Raw genomic sequence first — 20000 nt, 5'->3', positions numbered from 1 at the left:
GCTCCTTAGTGTCCTTACTACCCAGTGTCCTATCTCAACTCTAATGCTCCTTAGTGTCCTTACTACCCAGTGTCCTATCTCAACTCTAATGCTCCTTAGTGTCCTTACTACCCAGTGTCCTTACTACCCAGTGTCCTATCTCCTCTAATGCTCCCTAGTGTCCTTACTACCCAGTGTCCTATCTCAACTCTAATGCTCCTTAGTGTCCTTACTACCCAGTGTCCTTACTACCCAGTGTCCTTACTACCCAGTGTCCTTACTACCCAGTGTCCTTACTACCCAGTGTCCTATCTCAACTCTAGTGCTCCCTAGTGTCCTTACTACCCAGTGTCCTTACTACCCAGTGTCCTATCTCAACTCTAATGCTCCTTAGTGTCCTTACTAGTATCTGTATATACTAGTGTGTGTGTAGGATGTTTTAAATATAAATGTATTATATTTAGTCTTTTTATTTATCATGAATTTGACTAAACATTGTATTTGTTTATACCTCCTTCTTTCGTTCTCTCATGTCCTCTCTCTATTCTCTCCTTCTCTCATGTCCTCTCTCTATTCTCTCCTTCTCTCATGTCCTCTCTCTATTCTCTCCTTCTCTCATGTCCTCTCTATTCTCTCCTTCTCTCATGTCCTCTCTCCTTCCACCCCTCTTCCCCTCCCTTCCCTCTCTCTTACCTTTCTCTCTCCCTCCCTATCCTCTCCTCTACCCTTTCTTTCTCTCTCTCTTCCTCTCCCCCCCTCTGTCTCCTTCTACCTCTCTCTATCTCTCTCCCTCTCTCTCCTTCCATCTCTCTCTTCTTCCATCTCTCTTCTCTCCTTCTCCTCCCTCTCTCTCTCTCTCCTTCCATCTCTCTCTCTCCCTCCTTCCATCTCTCTTTCTCTCTCTCTCCTTCTCTCTCTCTCTCTCTCTCTCATTCAATCTCTCCCTCTCTCCTTCCATCTCTCTCCCTCCATCTCCCTCTCTTTTCTCTCTCTCTCTCCTTTCATCTCTCTCTCCCTCCTCTCTCCCTCCTTCCATCTCTCTCTCTCTCTCCCTCTCTCTCTCTCTCTCTCTCTCTCTCTCCCCCTCTCTCTCTCCAGTTTGATGTGTGAGAAGCGGATCTTTGAGACGGTGAATAACTCCCGGCACCCGTTCCTGGTGAACCTGTTTGCGTGTTTCCAGACGCCGGAGCACGTGTGTTTCGTCATGGAGTACACGGCCGGGGGCGACCTTATGATGCACATACACACCGACGTCTTCACCGAGCCACGCGCTGTGTAAGTCTGTCTGTGTGTGTACGTGTGTGTGTACGTGTTTGTGTGTGTATGTGTGTGTGTGTGTGTGTGTGTGTGTGTGTACGTGTTTGTGTGTGCGTGTGTATACGTACGTGTGTGTGTGTGTGTGTGTGTGTGTACATGTACTAACATCTGTTTGTGTGTTTTTCAGGTTTTACGCTGCCTGTGTGGTTCTCGGCTTGCAGTTTCTCCACGATCATAAGATTGTGTATCGGTGAGTTATGCACCAAAACAAACACACACAAACAAACAAATACTCACAGTCGGATGACAGCCATGAGGGCACTGTGGTGTTGTCTAGCACACACACACACAAATACACATACTCACTCACACACACACACACACACACACACACACACACACACACACACACACACACACTGTGGTGTTTTCTAACCACACACACACACACACACACACACACACAGTGGTGTTGTCTAACTAGCTGCTGTGTTTTCTCTCCTCTGCAGAGATCTGAAGCTGGACAACCTTCTGCTGGACACTGACGGCTACGTCAAAATCGCAGACTTTGGCCTCTGCAAAGAGGGTAGGACTGACTGTGTGTGTGTGTGTGTGTGTGTGTGTGTGTGTGTGTGTTTGTAGTTGGGATATAAAGATGTATTTCCTATGAGTTAGATTATGTATCGTGCTAAAGCTTCATTTATTACAGTGCATGAAAATGCACTGTACTGTTCTTCCTAGGCTTCTGCTTCTACTTCTACTACTTATTATTATTCCGCTTACCACTTTTTCCGTACGCAATTTCTCTTGAATCGTTTAACCTAGAAACTTCATTCAAACTTCGTAACATAGGTATTCAAATAGACCAGGTTGCTATGACGTTTCATCTTTGTAACTTTTATGCTTTTTAAACTATTAATTAAAAACTATTCAAAATTTCCCCATAGACTTAACATAAGGCTGATGACATCACAATAGGGCCAATAAACGATTCGAATTTTGTGCCAGGTGTTCAGGCCACCTGCAGCAACTGCCACTCTCAGGCTTTAAGCATACAATCTGGCTCTCTTAAGACTACACTTCCTGTTCAACTGTTTCCTCTGCCCACAACTGTTTCAAAATAAAAGTCCTTACTACAATAATTCCCTATTAAATAATTTAACCATTTAAACTATCCACCTATTTAACTGTTCAAACATTCCAACTATATTAAACCACCACCTACATAGCAACCAACATAGCAACCACTTCAAGTACCCTAGCAACCATGTGCAACAGCCTAGCAACCGCTTCCACAATTACAACCTAGCAACCAATGTAGCAACCAATGAGAGTAACCTAGCAACAGCCTAGCAACCGCTTCCACAATTACAACCTAGCAACCAATGTAGCAACCAATGAGAGTAACCTAGCAACCAGCATAGCAACCACCACAACTAAGTCAGCAACAGCCTAGCAACCACCTCAAGTACCCTAGCAACAGCCTAGCAACCTTGTCAAATACCCTAGCAACAGCCTAACAATCACCTCAATTACCCTAGCAACAACCTAACACCTCAATTACCCTAGCAACAACAATCAACCACTTTCAACATGTTTACCCTAGCAAACATTAGCTAAGTAACATGGTTAGCATTGCTAGCATTGTTAAAATCATGGTTAGCAAACATTAGCTAAGTTAGCTAGGTAACATGGTTAACATATTTAACAATTCTAACATTTAACATTGTTAGCATTGTTAGCATAACTACTAGCAAACATTAGCTAAGTTATCTGTTTTAACACTATTTCACATCATATGTTTTGCATTTCTAGTTTACTTTCCTTTTCTTTCTCTCCCCCTTCTCTCCTTAACCTCTCTGTCTCTCTTTCCCTCCCTCTTTCCCCTCTCTCTCTCTCTCTCTCTCTCTCTCTCTTTAGGTATGGGTTTCGGGGACCGCACCGGCACGTTCTGTGGCACTCCGGAGTTCCTGGCCCCCGAGGTGCTGACGGACACGTCCTACACACGAGCAGTGGACTGGTGGGGTCTGGGCGTGCTCATCTACGAGATGCTGGTGGGAGAGGTGAGGAGAGAGAGAGGTAGAGAGAGAGAGAGGTAGAGAGAGAGACAGAGAGAGAGAGAGAGAGCAATGATACAAAGCCTCTCCACACACACACACACACACTCCTCTGGGCTCCTCCCCATTTTAAAGCCTGTGTTGCAGGTTAACCACCACTGTTGATTAATGGGTACATAAAGCACTCAATATATGTATATCATTTTTAAAAATTTCTTCAAATGGTGTTAAATGCCAGTTTTTGTTGTTTTTAGCATTAGCGGGTTTTTTTTACGGAATTCGGTGATGACGTCACTTTGGGGACTACATGATCTGCGCGTCATTCATTTTAATGCATTTCAATGGACATCGCGGTTACAGTTTCAACATAAAGTTTGTACATTTACACTTCGAATTTCGTCACAGCATTTATATCACAGCTACCCTATGATCTACCAATGGTAATAACGGTGCCTAATATCAATTTAGTAATTTTCTGAATTTGGAGGTCTTGTTTTTGGAGTGTATGTTTTACATTCATTCCTATGGGAAACGGTCGCGGTTACACTTTCAACATAAACTTAGGTGATATTTACACTTGAATTTCGTTACAGCATTTATATGACAACGACCCTATGGTCTAACAAAAGATAACAATGTCTTCCGATTTTTAGTTTAATGCAATTTTCTGAATTTGAGAGGCCCTCGTTATGAGGCTACATAATGCACCTATTCAGTTCAATGCATTATGCTTATAACGTTATAACACTTTTTTTTGTTACTGTCAGTAAACAGCAACGAGTGAAAGTCAACATTTTCTTTATATCTAGTGATAGTGATCATGTTGTTAGTTCAGATAAGTAGGCTACCGGGCAAACTTAGTCAGAAGATCAGAATATAAAGCATCTTGATAGCTAGCTATGGGCTAACTTTCCAGTCCCACCTGTGAGCCACCCCTGTTGTTGCAAACTTAGCTTCTAGCCGCCCGCCCGATTAGGCTGGTCGTGTCTTCAGCATGAATATTTTCGATAACTACTGCTTTCATTGATTGATTGCCATTGACATATCGCCAGGGTGCGGCTTACCAAAGAGGGAGATAATATGGGCAAGTCGCCCAGTTTTGCAGGTGCTTGTGTGGGCTGTGCCGTCCCGATGGAAACTGTGGTGGAGAGCTGCAGTAACTAGGGAAGCGAGTGCATTTTGGCCGCTGGTCGAGGAGCTATCTATCTACCTGTCTATATACATATCTATAGACTATCTATTTATCTATAATCTGCGCTATCTACTGCTGAACAATCCCTTACTCGTCTCTCTTTACTCCTCTCTCGTTACTCTCAAGGGTCTCAAGGTGGGCTTTGGTCTGTAGCCTCCCCAAGGTGACGTAATGCAATGCATTGTGGGGGAAAGGAGAATCACTTCAAACGCTGTGAAATAGTACCTGCTTTTTCGTATTATATTCCGTTTTGTGATACCCAACAACATCAAATACAATGGATAACAGTTTAAATGTTTATTAGCCAACAAGCAAATTGTGCAAATTCGTTGGCAAATGAACCCTGCAACACGGCCTTTAAACTGTTGTGCTTGTTGTACTATTACTCTTGTTTACTCTTTTGTTTATGTTTGTGCAAAGAAGTGTGCTACATAAATAAACTTTGAATTTACTGAATAAAGATTTATATATTTCTCCTTTTCTTTCACTCTCTATATCTGTCTATCTTTCTCTCTCTCTCTATCTATCTCTCTCTTTATCTTTCTATCTATCTATCTATCTATCTATCTGTCTATTTATCATGCTATCTCTCTCTCTCTCTCTGTCTGCTCCCTCCATTCCCCCTCTCCAGTCTCCATTCCCTGGTGATGATGAGGAGGAGGTGTTCGACAGCATAGTGAATGATGAAGTCCGTTACCCACGATTCCTCTCCAGCGAAGCCATCGGGATCATGAGACGGGTGAGGCCCGCGGGCACACACTCTTACACACGCACACACACACACACACACACTCCCTCTCTCCGTCTCTCTATCACACATATACACACACGCACACATATCTCTCCATCCCTCTCACACACACACACACACACACACACACACACACACACACACACACACACCCCTCTCTCTCTCTGTCTTTCTCTCACATACATGCACACTCTCTCCCTCTCTCTGTCTCTCTATCACACATATATACACACACACACACACACACACACACACACATATCTCTCCATCCCTCTCACACACAAACATACACACACACACTCTTACACATGATTTCCCTGTTTCAGTTGCTGCGTAGAAACCCTGAGCGTCGCCTGGGCTCCAGTGACAAGGACGCAGAGGAAGTGAAGAAGCAGCCTTTCTTCAGGGTGAGTGTGTGTGTGTGTGTGTGAAGAAGCAGCCTTTCTTCAGGGTGAGTGTGTGTGTGTGTGAAGAAGCAGCCTTTCTTCAGGGTGAGTGTGTGTGTGTGATCATTGGTTCACAGTAGGCATTTCTCTTCATTTGGGGACATGCTCTCTTTTAAAGTCAATCATATTTGAACTGCAGCTAAGGCTGGTATATGAAATAATGTAGGAAGCAATTAATTGTGCAGTTTGTAACTACTCTCTCCCCCTCTCTCTCCTTCTCTCCTCCTATCTCCTCCTCCCTCTCTCTCCCTCTCTCCTTCTCTCCTTCTCCCTCTATCCTCCTCTATCTCTCCTTCTCCTCCTATCTCCTCCTCCTCTTTCTCCCTCTCTCCTCCTATATCCTCCTCCTATCTCCTCCCCCTCTCTCCTTTTCTCCTTCTCCCTCTCCCTCTCTCTCTCTCTCCTCCTCCCACCCTCTCCTTCTCTCCTCCTATCTCCTCCTCCCTCTCTCCTTTTCTCCTCCTCCCTCTATCCTCCTCTCTCTCTCCTTCTCTCCTCCTATCTCCTCCCCCTCTCTCGCCCTCTCTCCTTTTCTCCTTCTCCCTCTATCCTCCTCTCTCTCTCTGCCCTTTTCCTCTCTCCTCTCTGCTGTAGAACATCGACTGGGAGGCGTTGCTGTTGCGGAAGGTCCCTCCCCCCTTCCTGCCGTGCATCGTGGGTAAGGAGGACGTCAGCAACTTTGACGAGGAGTTCACCTCCGAGGCGCCTGCCCTGACGCCGCCCCGCGAGCCCCGCCCCCTCTCCCGCAAGGACCAGGACAGCTTCAAGGACTTCGACTACGTCTCCGACCTCTGCTGAAGTGGGACGCCAGTGACCACGCCCACCTGCGGACGCCAGTGACCACGGCCCCAGCTGCAGTCACGCTGTGGTCAGCTGATGGAGGGGAGACGGACTGGTGGTCATTTTCTCCACTGTGACTACACACTAAACCATGAAGATGAGGAGGATGAACGAATGAACGAACGAATGAACGAACGAATGAATGAACGAATGAACGAACGAATGAACGAATGAACGAACGAATGAACGAATGAACGAATGAATGAATGAATGAACGAATGAATGAATGAATGAGTGGGTGAATGAGAGGAGGGGGGCACAGGATGAAATGAATGAATGAGAGGAGTAGGGCACAGAATGAAATCAATGAGTGAGTGAATGAATGAGTGGGTGAAGAAATGAATGAATCTGCCTCAGATAAAAGCTAACAGAGAAAAGTCTGACTTTTTTTTTTCCAGACTGGACCACTGTGGGGTGGGATTTTTTAATCACGTGTGTGTTTTAAAAAAGATGCGCTCAGATGAGCCTGCAAAATCATGGGAACAATGAGCTGCCCCACATCCCCACCTTCAGAACACAGATTCTCTCTCTCCACGACAACAATCACCCCCGGCAACAGGGGGTCTCCTCTGAAAGAGCCTCTGGGTCTGCACTAGATCACGCACGCACACATTCTAACATGTGAAAGGCACCCTTTTCCCAAAACAAAGATGGCTGCCACTGCCAGCTCAAACAGAATCGTGTTCTGAAATGGATTTTGTTGTGACATTATGGAGATCCACTAGGTCCGCATTAGATCGAGACCAGATCTAACTCTAATTCTTAGAAACCTGCATTTAATATGTTTCTAGCTCAGTGCAGAAGCTGGATACCTAGACCATATTTGGAACTGGTTTTGGAGGGACTGGTCATCATTTTTGAGGTTCTAGATTTCAATCTCAATTTCTCCTTTCTGCAGACACTATTTTTTGCTATGTTTAGAGTGACAATTTCAGGTTTCTACTACAAAGCTGTGATGTTTTTTTATTGAAAGATTTGACGTGTTTTTTTTTTTTTGTCAGACCTGGATTGCCTTAAAATAGTTGTGTATAATGGTAGTTTATTCGAAGGAAAAAAAAAGTAATTTCATCAAGGTCCACTTCATATTCGTCAGGCAACAGAGCTGCAACTCTTGATGTCTGGCTTTCCAGCAGGTTCCATCCTGCATGCCTTTCACTCGTACTGCTAGAATGAATTCAGCAGAAGAACCCAGACACCAGCTGGATGTGTTCACTCGTACTGCTAGAACGAATTCAGCAGAAGAACCCAGACACCAGCTGGATATGTTCACTCGTACTGCTAGAACGAATTCAGCAGAAGAACCCAGACACCAGCTGGATGTGTTCACTCGTACTGCTAGAACAAATTCAGCAGAAGAACCCAGACACCAGCTGGATGTGTTCAGGTGCCGTGCCAAGGCGGGAAGGTCCACCATTTACACAGAATTCCTCATTGGTTCATTTTAACTCTGAAGGATGACGATCAGTCTCTAAGGACTTTGCAGACTTTGTTCACACTTGAGAAGAGAACCTCACCTCCCTACACACACACACACACACTCTTATGTACACTGTGACTAATTAAGAGCTGGTGGGTAATCTAGAGAGTCATGCCTTGACCCTTAAGCAGGGGAGTTTTGAACATTCTGTTCCGCAACAATGTAAGGTTCTAAAATTCCATGTTCAATTCCATGAAGATACCCGGATATTCTTTAGAACGTTCAATTTCCAACATTCACGTCACACCGGCTTAAGGGCTAATTATGTAACTCCTCACTCCGTGACTGACGTGTTGTTGTTGTTGTTGTTGTTCTGGTTTGTCTATTTTTATTGTTATTTTCTTTCCTCTTCTGTTTTTATTTTTGAATTTCCTGAAATGTGGTAAAGGGGTTCAGGGGACTCATTGTTCCCTGTGTTACCATAGCAATACCAACCTGTGAAAGACAGATAGCGGATGGGCCCTGTCCGTTCCCTTTTCTGCAGCCAGTGTAACTGTGTCCTTGTCTGAGCTACATGTGGGGGGGGGGGGTTGTTATTTGTCAATAACAAATGACAAACCCAGCTAAGTTAAAGGAACACGCTAATGTTTTGGGAAATTTAATTAGCTTATTTGTTGTCTACCCCAGAGTTCGATTAAGAGGATGCATATCTTTCTGTAGATAAGCCAAATAAGCTAATTTCCTCTGAGTTTCAGCAGTAAATCTGCTAATAGAAGAGTATCATGGTTTATGTTTTTACCATATGGCTCTTATATTAGGAGGTTTACTGCTTACTCTGAGTTAACTCAGACAGGCTTGTCACTTAGCAACACCCCCTACCCTTCAGCTAGACCAGAGTTAACGAGGTAACAAGTTAACAAGTCTCTGTTCTGATTTCAGTAGTACTGTTGTCATTGGTTCCTTCCGTATGCATAAATGAAGTGTGTGATTTAGTCTTCTGATTTTAGTTTTTTTTTTTTTTTTTTTTTTTTTTTTTTAAACAACACATTATGTGAGAGTGTATGTAATTGTCTCCATGGTAACTAAGGGCTCCGTTTGAAACAACGAGACTGTGAAGACCAGTGGTGGGATTATCATTGGACTGATTCTTGGGCTTCAGTGGAATGATAAACTTTTACAAGAAACAAAACTGCATGCATTTGTCCTCTGTTTCAACAGGTGTCTGTGTGTGTTGAATAGTAATGTGTGTTCATGGCTCTGCATCACACACACAACTCACATGTTTTATTTAGTCCACTGCACCTCAAGCAAATTATTTGTCATTTCTGCTCCAACAGGTCATATATATAATAATATCTATCTTTTTCCGTTCGAACAGGTCATATATAATATCTCTATCCAAAGCACCTCATTTCACAATCACAATTTTAATTGACCAAGCAGAGTCATTTAATTGTCATTTAATATAATGAATGGTGTGTATTATAAAAAAGAAAATCCACTAGATGGCACTTCTTTACTAAATATTATTTACTAAATATTTCAGGAAAATATAAGTTGATAAAATTAATTTTATATTTCGGTAGGCTATTCAATTCCATTATCCTAAAAACGCAGAGTCCCCCCCTTACCAAGATGGTTCGACCCAACCTGTCACATGCCACCCGCCATCACCTGTCACTGTCAAAACTCAAACAAAGGAGTCGTGGTTGAAGCATAGCGGTAATTCTTGTGAAAACACGATGGACATTGCTTTTTTTCTCAACTAAAAATGCTTTACGCTGGTTAGGGGTGAGAGAAAGTGAAGTCATGCTGTCTCTCCCTTGATGCGCATCATTGTAAATAAACTCTGTTCCTGATTTTTCATACTATTGGTCTGACTGGGTCTCTATTAAATCTATGGTATCAAAATTACCATCAGGGGGTACTTGGCTGTAAAAATATTTAACAGGGGGCGCATCACTGAAAAAAGGTTGAGAACCACTGGCCTAGGCTATGAGCACCAGGGCGAGAGCTCCTGCTGGGAGTTCAAGCATCAGGTTTGGACCCCAGTATAAACCGGGCTAATATAATCCTGTATCTGTGTCCTCGACTCGCTCAAATGTGCACGGAAGAGTATTCCTCTTCCTCAACCCAGGAACGTCCCTCCGATGGCCGACATGTGGCCTCTGCAGTGTCCTCAGTCTCCAGTGGGTGGCACTGTGGTACAGGTTTGCAGAGCTGGGTTTGTTGTGTCCGACGCTGGCAGACTTTCTAAGAGACGGCACTGAAAAAATCGGGGTTGTTAGTTTGTAACGCATGGCAGTTGTGAAGGAACTTGCATAAAAGGACTTTGGCAGAAGCAAATATGTAACGATTTACGCACACACAGACACGCTTATTTTTACTTTCATTAGGAGGGTCTTAATTAGTGGGTGTGGATGGGTGGTGGTGTCAGTTTATCAGTGTAGCCTGTAAACTTTATTTTTTTTACCTGAAAGATGTGACTTTTTATATAGGCAGAACATTTTTGGAGACACATCATATTAAGCCCATATTTATTCATACCCCAATTTTGATTCAATTTTATGTGTAATTTGAATGTTTTGAAAAATATATATTATTATTTAGTACATACAAATATAGGCCTAAGCTATATCATATTTTATCTGATTCCTTGCACGAGACAAAGAAATACAGAAACTAAATATGTGTTGGCTATGAGCAATCCGGCTATTGATTGATTATTTCTCTCTGTCTCTAGTAAACGTATGTTTTAGGCTGGCTGATTAAGTATATATAACCACACATCTGCATTAGGCCTAGGCTAGTTCCATTCATTTCCCGACATGAGAAGCCCCCGTATGTAAATCCTATGTCCATCCCGGGTAGCATGTTACTGTTTTTTTGGGGGGGGCTTTGCAGGATTGGGATCAAAAGCAGGTTTGCTTTTAATAAACTACTTGGATAGCTGAAGATTCGCAGCGGGGCAAACGGGACTGCCACATCACAAATGCGGCACTGAGATTTGTAGGTCCTCCAGTATCCCAGGGTTCCGCACCGCACCTAGACGCAGGCTAGAATAAGATAGGCGCTCTCGATGGTGCGCAATTTTTCAAGATGTCGTCGCTGGAACAGAGACTCTCCCGAATCGAGGAGAAATTGAAGCAGGAAAATAAAGAAGCTAGGCGAAGAATTGACCTTAATATCGACATGAGTCCACAACGATCGCGTCCAAGGCCAAGTAAGTGTCGCTCTGAAAGGGGAAAGGTTGCGGGAACGGGGACCGCGAAGAAACGGGGAAAGGAGAGGGGAGGGTGGAGAGGAGAGGAGAGGAGAGGGGGCAATGTAATTGAGATAGCTAGCCAGAAGGCTACGGAGGCTACGCGTATAAACAAACACGACCCACGAATGTTCAGCAGTCGTAAACATTCAACATGACAGCTCAATCTAAATTCCTTTTCGACACACAGGTGCAGTTAGAATCCTAGCTACAGTGATAAAGTTAGTTACATTGTATTTAGAGGTTAGGCAACGTATAACCGCGTCCTGAACAAGGTTTTTGTCCCACTAACATTAACGTTAGTTAAAAGTGGGCTGACGTTAGCAGGCCCCGTTCGTTAACTGTCATATATGATAGTTTGTGCTGGATGTTTTCTAAGGTTATCCCCCCGCCACTGTCGAGTGGCATTGGTTGATTTTGACCATTACCACTATTACTGACAACCAGACAATGTTTTCGTATCAGCAATAACATTATTCAAGCCAATGTTATGCCTGTCAAGATGGTAGCTACGGGGCTAACTTTAGTAGCCTGTTTAGGTAAGATGGCTAGCGAACAGTTTAGCTTATTGGTTAGTTGGCTAGCGTTATCGTAGAAGCATACATATAATCTCCTGGTAAAATGTGGATTATGAACTTGGTGACAAGCGTGGGATATTATTGCAGTTCCAAATATTTAACTAAATACACCGCCTCTGTCCGAATTTAACACATTTGAACCTGGTTTGAAGCAGACATAACGTTAGCAGTCCGCTAGCTACCTATCTCAGCTAGCGATTTTTGGCATGACGCTTGGTAATCAGCAAGCCAGCGTCAAACTGAGAGCTGGATCCATTCGCAGCGCCTTGTTGGGTCTTCCGCCAGTTAATCACTGTCAAAGGCGGATTTTAGCACCCTGATGTTCGCGTGAATCCACGAGCGGAGAAACCGACAGCGAGACGTCCAAGGAGACGGCGACACTTCTACCCCGGGCTCTGGGCGAAACGCTGGGCTGAAATAACGCTTCTCCTGAAACCGCAGTTTGGCAAGCCTCTACAACGATTTGTGTCCATTTATTGTAGGCTATTTATAGACCGCATGGAGGTACTAGTTGAAACAACCTTATACTAATTTACCTCGTGTAGTATTGTGTATACTCCTCTGTTGTGTTTGACACTAATTCACACCATTTCGATTCATACAGAAGATCTCTCCACTGAGATCGAAGAGATTGAAGATCTCCTTACTGTGTGTGTGTGTGTGTGTGTGTGTGTGTGTTTTAATGTACATTGCTGTCCTGTCATCCTTGATATTCTTGTTTGGAACAAAATGACAGCTGTATGTGTGATGGAGTGAGTCGTCTTGGCTACTTCTTTGACTGTCTGTCTCTTTCTTTCTTTTATGAATGAAATCTGTAGTATAATTGACATATGTAAGTCACTTTGGATAGAAGCATCTGCTAAAGCTAAATGAATATATGTCAAATAAATAGTGAGTGAGTGAGTGAGTGAGTGAGTGAGTGAGTGAGTGAGTGAGTGAGTGAGTGAGAGGGAGAGAGAGAGAGGGAGTGAGAGTGAGTGATGTGCATAGTTTGACAGGAGGTTGTTGTCGGAATGAACTGGCGTTTTAAGAAGTAACCAAGGCAACCAAGAGAAGCAGCCTTATATTTCACTGGTGTGTGTGCTCTCCTGTCTGTAGTTGTCGTGATCCAGTTTTACTGTGTGTGTGTGTGCGTGTGCGTGTGCGTGTGCGTGCTCTCCTGTCTGTAGTTGTCGTGATCCAGTAGTATGCTACTGTGTGTGTGTGTGCGCGCTCTCCTGTCTCCTGTCTGTAGCTATCGTAATCCAGTAGTACTGTGTGTGTGTTGGGTCGTAATGTGCTTGTGTGTGTTGGGTAGTAATGTGTGTGTGTGTGTGGGGTAGCAATGTGCTTGTGTGTGTTGGGTAGTAATGTGTGTGTGGGGTAGTAATGTGCGTGTGTGTGTGTGTGCGCGTTGGGTAATAATATGCGTGTGTGTGTGTTGGGTAGTAATGTGCGTGTGTGTGTGTTGGGTAGTAATGTGCGTGTGTGTGTGTGTTGGGTAGTAATGTGCGGTGTGTGTGTGTGTGTTGGATAGTAATGTGCGTGTGTGTGTGTTGGTTAGTAATGTGCGTGCGTGTGGTTGGGTAGTAATGTGTGTGTGTGTGTGTTGGGTAGTAATGTGCGTGCGTGTGTGTGTGTGTGTGTTGGGTAGTAATGTGTGTGTGTGTGTTGGGTAGCAATGTGCGTGCATGTGTGTGTGTGTGTGTGTTGGGTAGTAATGTGTGTGTGTGTGTGTGTTGGGTAGTAATGCGTGTGTGTGTGTTCTCTCTCCCGCTGTAGTTATCGTGATCCAGCTCAGTCCTGCTCCAGCCCCCTCTCAGCGTGCAGGTATCATTCACTCATCCACCTCTGCCTCTCTATCCCCCTCTTTCCCTCCCTCCACCTCTCAGCGTGCAGGTATCTTTCACTCATCCACCTCTGCCTGTCTCTTTCTTTCTTTCTTTCTTTCTTTCTTTCTTTTTTCAGGGTTTCTATCATTCTTTCCCTCTCGATCTAACTTTCTTTCTCTCTGTTATTCCTCCTTTCTTCATTGTCATTCGCTTGCTCTCTATCTCTTTCTTCATTGTCATTCGCTTGCTCTCTATCTCTTTCTTCATTGTCATTCGCTTGCTCTCTATCTCTTTGTCTGTCTTCATTGTCTTTCTTTCATTCTCTTGTTAAAGTCCCATATTGTGCAAATTCCACGTTTCAGTGCTCACTCACGTGTGTCTGAGATGGCTATCAATGCAAAAACACCAAAAAGGCAAAACTCCGTCGTTTGTTTATGGGCTGTAGTTCAGTGAGCCGTTCAGAACGTCGAATCTTGCGGCACGTTGAATAAAACCGCCTCGATTCGGCCTACCTGGACCAAATCTCCGCCCTCAGCTGCAGAAGGAAAGTGCGATAGCGTTTTATCCCGCAAGCTCGCGGCATGTTACCAAAATGACAAAGCACAGCCACCATGTGACAGGTTTGTGTCTGTGTAGAGCAGGAGTAGCCTAGATATCTAGATGCAACTTAGTGGCAGCAAATGCAATTTGCAGCCAGGAGGGTCGTCTACTGTAGCAACCAAAGTATAAAACAGATGTTTTATAAGGAACTTGCTAAAATGGATAGTTCCGGTCCTTGATTATGATTATGCTAAATCGAATTCGATGCGGTTGTAAAATTCAACACAAACATACACCTTGACCCTGTTTCGTTATACAGTACCGCAACTTCATACACATGCTAGAGCAGGTGCGTCTTGACGTTGCTTGGCAGCCATTCAGAAATAATCAGAAATATATTCGCGCGTCAACAATGCGCCTTAGCTTTTCTAAACTCGGTGGAACCTACGGCCTCTCAGGGCTTATTCCTTAAACAGCTTTAGAAAAGCAATAAGCCACTCGAGTCCGTAGGTTCCACTGGGCCTGTCGGGGCTTATTGCTTAAATTTAAAATTGTGGAAAATGGCTGAAACGGGACCTATAATATCCGTCAGGAGTGACTCTGCGCTCTTAACCTCTGCTTCACCTCCTCTGCTTCACCTCCTCTGTCAGGGCTGCACTCTAACCTCTGCTTCACCTCCTCCGTCAGGGCTGCACTCCTAACCTCTGCTTCACCTCCTCCGTCAGGGCTGCACTCCTAACCTCTGCTTCACCTCCTCCGTCAGGGCTGCACTCTAACCTCTGCTTCACCTCCTCTGTCAGGGCTGCACTCTAACCTCTGCTTCACCTCCTCTTATCTGTCAGGGCTGCACTCTAACCTCTGCTTCACCTCCTCTGTCAGGGCTGCACTCTAACCTCTGCTTCACCTCCTCTGTCAGGGCTGCACTCTAACCTCTGCTTCACCTCCTCTTATCCGTCAGGGCTGCACTCTAACCTCTGCTTCACCTCCTCTGTCAGGGCTGCACTCTAACCTCTGCTTCACCTCCTCTTATCTGTCAGGGCTGCACTCTAACCTCTGCTTCACCTCCTCTTATCCGTCCAGGGCTGCACTCCTAACCTCTGCTTCACCTCCTCTGTCAGGGCTGCACTCTAACCTCTGCTTCACCTCCTCTTATCCGTCAGGGCTGCACTCTAACCTCTGCTTCACCTCCTCTGCTTCACCTCCTCTTATCCGTCAGGGCTGCACTCTAACCTCTGCTTCACCTCCTCTGTCAGGGCTGCACTCTAACCTCTGCTTCACCTCTCTGTCAGGGCTGCACTCTAACCTCTGCTTCACCTCCTCTTATCCGTCAGGGCTGCACTCTAACCTCTGCTTCACCTCCTCTGCTTCACCTCCTCTTATCCGTCAGGGCTGCACTCTAACCTCTGCTTCACCTCCTCTGCTTCACCTCCTCTGCTTCACCTCCTCTGCTTCACCTCCTCTGCTTCACCTCCTCTTATCCGTCAGGGCTGCACTCTAACCTCTGCTTCACCTCCTCTGCTTCACCTCCTCTGCTTCACCTCCTCTTATCCGTCAGGGCTGCACTCTAACCTCTGCTTCACCTCCTCTGCTTCACCTCCTCTGCTTCACCTCCTCTTATCCGTCAGGGCTGCACTTCTCCTTTACCATATATTCTTCTCTCACCCATCCCTTTCTTCATTCTCTTTTACTGTCTATTCTCTTATCCATCTTTTTCTTTCCTCTTCCCTCTTTTCTCTGTTCATGTCTTCATCCCAACCCCGTGTGAGGAGGCAGTGGCAGGTGTGTGTGTGTGTGTGTGTGTGTGTGTGTGTTCAGTATGCGATGAGACATTAACCTGGTCTGCTGTCTGCTGTTGGTGTGGAGACACTGTGCATGTGGCTCACTGCACGTCATTGGCAGATACTCTCACACCTTTCACACCAGATACCTCACACCGCACACACACACACACACACACACACACTCATACATACTCAACACATACACACTCAACACACATCCACACACACACACTCGACGCACATCCACACACATATACTCAACACACACACGCACACACAGAGAGAATCAAACGTACATGACGGCACTCCCCATAGCATTGTAGGGGTGCAGAACAGCCTGCTCTTCTTTCAGTCGTGTTGTCTGTGCAACCTCTCTCTCTCTCACTCTCTCTCTCTCTCTCTCTCTCTCTCTCTCTCTCTGCACGTTGCTGGCTGGATGGTGCATCAGGAAGTGGTTGCCAGGTTCCTCACTAACCATCTCCCCCCTCTAAACAAACAAACAAACACTTTATTCCCTACAGGTACCTTCATCTCTCTCTCTCTCTCTCTCTCTCTCTCTCTCTCTCTCTCTCTCTCTCTCTCTCTCTCTCTCTCTGTGTGTCTCTCTCTCTCTCTCTCTCTGTCTCTCTCTCTCCAACAGATTATCTGGAAGGACAGATGAGACCCATTTTCTGCAGACTGACAGACTGACTGTTTTCCCCTCCCCTTTATTAAAGCTGCTGTTCCTCCCCTTTAAGACACAGACGCTCCCAGAGTCGGGCCTTTCCTAAACTAGACCCCCCACCCCCCACCACCCTGTTACGGTATTCACTTGCTGCACACTACCACTTAACAGTTATTTGGTGTTCCCTTTAATATGGCGGACCCTCCACCAACGGAGTGCAAGTGCAAAGGGAGAGGGCGAAGGAACTAGTTTCAGAAAGGCCTGTACAGACTCTCCTGGTGCCCAGCAGCTCCATGAGCCCATTCTGACCAATCAGGTCGTGTTTCCCATCCATGAAGAGCCCATTCTGACCAATCAGGTCAGGTTGTGTCAACCTGTGTTTTGAACCTATTCTGACCAATCAGAAAGCCTCCTACAGACTCATGTACTGAGCCCATTCTGACCAATCAGGTCGTGGTTCCCATCCATTAAGAGCCCATTCTGACCAATCAGGTCAGGTTGTGTCACGCTGTGTTGTGAACCTATTCTGACCAATCAGGTCTTGTTTCTCATCGATTAAGGATCTGTTCTGACCAATCAGGTTGTGTCTCCTTCATTTAAGAACTGGTTCTGTGTGGCATGGTCTGTCCCTGGTGTGATAGGTAATCTCCAGAACCAGCAAGGTATGTGGGAATGTGTCATTCCCTTTAAGACTGGGGCGAATAAACATGGTTTTCCCCTTTAAGACTTGGGCGAATATACATAGTTTTCCCCTTTTAAAGGTGCGATTTGTAGGATTGTTACAGAACATTCTGTAGGCCAAAATCAAAACACTGGTGAACATTCTCAAGACTACCAGACGCGAGCCTCTTCTGGGTTGCCAGATGTAATGAAGACTTAGCTAGCGTTACGGTTGACCTGCAGCTGCTTTAGCGTTTCTCCAACCATGAACCCAGCTACCATTACGGGGTTATAGATGTAATGAAAACAAAACCATACCTCTGCGTTTTTCACGGGTTAGAGGTGGTGATCATTTTTGGAATGGTTACAGTTTATTTTCCATTATTTCCTACATACTGGTCCTTTAAGACTAGGGCGAATAAACATGGTTTTCCCCTTTTAAGACTGGGGCGAATATACATGGTTTTCCCCTTTTAACTCATTGAGTGCCAAAAATGTAATATTACGTTTGTCCTTCCCATGCATTGAGTGCCAAAAACGTAATAATACGTTTTAACTTTTTTACGATACGAAACTAGACACTCTTAAAACCTTACCTTATATGTGATTTTTGGGAAACTCTGTGATGAATGGAAATGAAAATATGTGATCGAAAACTCTTGAAAGCACAATCTGGACATTTTATCTGGACATTTTAGCATAACTTCGGTTGCAGCTTTAAGGTTGAATCAGTGACTCATGCACCTCAGATCAAAACCACCCATTTTTCATTGGGTCTATCATTTAGGTGGCAGTCACCGCCAGGTCGCTGATCACTTCCCGGAAAGTTTACAGGCAACACTTCATTTCATGAAAGGCGTTATATCTCCATTTCTAGAAAAAGCGGCGATTTTGATGAAAACAAACCCACTGTTTAGCTTAGGATTTCTCAGGAACAGAGCGTGTAGAAAATACGGTTTGCTCCCACTGAGGCTTAAAGTCTCACCTTTTAAGCTTGAGCCATTGTATGTGTTCATAGCTATAACACAGAATATGCTGTGGCTGTACAAAAATCATCAACAATGGTCTAGATTGCTGGCACTCTAGGACAAAGCTTCCGGAAACAGCTTGGCATTTAATGAGTTAAGACTGGGGCGAATATACATGGTTTTCCCCTTTAAGACTGGGACGAAGTAAACCATGTACCCTGTAAATGTCACAGTGGTCAAGTGAAGCAAAACTTTGGTTCTCTCTGTTCTCTCTCTCTCTCTCTCTCTCTCTCTCTCTCTCCCCCCTCCTCCCTCTCTCTGTGTCCCTGTGTATTACAGTCTGAGGTGGAGTAGCCCTCCCTGGTGTGTGTGTGTGCGCGTGTGTGTGTGTGTTGTGTATGCGTTTTGTCCTCAGTCCACAGGCTCCGTGCATGATGGTATGGTGAATGTCTAACACTTTAACTCGGACTTCAGGACCGTTCTCTCTCTGGGCCTGTGTGTGTGTTTACGTGTGTGAGAGAGAGATGGGGGGGGGGGGTTAACAGCACGCTTGGCGTTCAATGCATGTGTTGCTCACTCCTCTGTCCTCTCTGCTCCGGTGACGATGGCCTCGCTCTCTCCTCTCTCTCCCCCCACCACACACACACACACACACACGCGCACCCACACACACACACACACCCCCCCACACACACACACACACACACACACACACATCTCTCTGCAGTGGGTGACCCTAAGCCAGATGTTAGCCGGACGTTGGCCGGATCTATCCCAGGGTCCCCCGCTGCATTATGGCTCTAGACTGACTGGACTCAGAGATGAAAGCAATGAACAAACTCTTTTCTTTATCTCCTCCTCCTCCTCCCCCTATCTCTCTCTTTCTCTCTCTATCTCTCTCTATCGCTCTATCTCTTCTCCCCCTACCATCTCTTCTTTCACATACCCCCTCTTTCTTTCCCTTCCACTCTTGGTTTCATTCTCTCTCTCTCTCTCTCTCTCTCTCCCTCTCCCCATCCCTCTCTCTCTCCCTCCCTCTCTCCTCTGGTGCGCAGCGCTGCAGTTGCCGTTGGCCAATGATGGAGGGAGTCGGTCGTCGTCGTCCCGCTCTCCCCTCAGCACCACTCATTGCCCCTCGGCCCCCAAACGGCTGCTCCGCGCTGCCCACCCCACCCACCACAGCCTGCAGGGAGCCAGAAGTAATCACACACACACACACAGCTACAGCCTGCAGAAGAGCCTAGAGAAGTAATCACACACACACACACACACACACACACACACACACCGCCCTACAGCCTGCAGAAGAGCCTAGAGAAGTAAACACACACACACACACCCCGCCCTACAGCCTGCAGAAGAGCCTAGAGAAGTAAACACACACACACACCCGTACAGCCTGGAAGGCCACAAGTAAACACACACACACACACACACACACACACACCCACCCACCACAGCCTGCAGAAGGGAGCCTAGAGAGTAATCACACACACACACACACACACACCCGCCCACCACAGCCTGCAGAAGAGCCTAGAGAAGCAAACACACACACACACACACACACACCTACCCCACAGCCTGCAGAAGAGAGCCTAGAGAAGTAACACACACACACACACACACACACACACACACCCCGCCCCACAGCCTGCAGAAGAGCCTAGAGAAGTACACACACACACACACACACACACACACCCCGCCCCACAGCCCGCAGAAGAGCCCAGAGAAGTAAACACACACACACACACACACACACACACACACACACACACACACACAATAATAATA

The 20000-nt window shown here is 45.6% G+C and overlaps 2 protein-coding genes across 2 annotated transcripts in view; both read left to right on the top strand.

The window, feature by feature from the left end:
- The window catches only part of LOC125297423 (serine/threonine-protein kinase N1-like), a 16299-nt gene extending 7171 nt beyond the window's left edge, over positions 1 to 9128 (top strand). Inside the window, exons 11-17 of the mRNA XM_048247807.1 lie at positions 1078 to 1254; positions 1424 to 1486; positions 1746 to 1822; positions 3157 to 3299; positions 5117 to 5224; positions 5563 to 5643; positions 6277 to 9128. Coding sequence (XP_048103764.1) covers positions 1078 to 1254; positions 1424 to 1486; positions 1746 to 1822; positions 3157 to 3299; positions 5117 to 5224; positions 5563 to 5643; positions 6277 to 6480 — 853 coding nt within the window. The 3' untranslated portion in view covers positions 6481 to 9128. The remainder of the gene's footprint in view (positions 1 to 1077; positions 1255 to 1423; positions 1487 to 1745; positions 1823 to 3156; positions 3300 to 5116; positions 5225 to 5562; positions 5644 to 6276) is intronic.
- A 1852-nt stretch (positions 9129 to 10980) lies between these two features.
- map2k7 (mitogen-activated protein kinase kinase 7) overlaps positions 10981 to 20000 on the top strand; it is a 24737-nt gene continuing 15717 nt past the window's right edge. Inside the window, exons 1-3 of the mRNA XM_048248151.1 lie at positions 10981 to 11162; positions 13541 to 13588; positions 19259 to 19358. Coding sequence (XP_048104108.1) covers positions 11039 to 11162; positions 13541 to 13588; positions 19259 to 19358 — 272 coding nt within the window. The 5' untranslated portion in view covers positions 10981 to 11038. The remainder of the gene's footprint in view (positions 11163 to 13540; positions 13589 to 19258; positions 19359 to 20000) is intronic.

Source organism: Alosa alosa, chromosome 7 (genome assembly GCF_017589495.1).
Source record: "Alosa alosa isolate M-15738 ecotype Scorff River chromosome 7, AALO_Geno_1.1, whole genome shotgun sequence".
NCBI lineage: Eukaryota > Metazoa > Chordata > Actinopteri > Clupeiformes > Clupeidae > Alosa > Alosa alosa.
The sequence above is the reverse complement of the archived record's forward strand: the minus strand, read 5'-3'. Positions and strand labels throughout refer to the sequence as shown.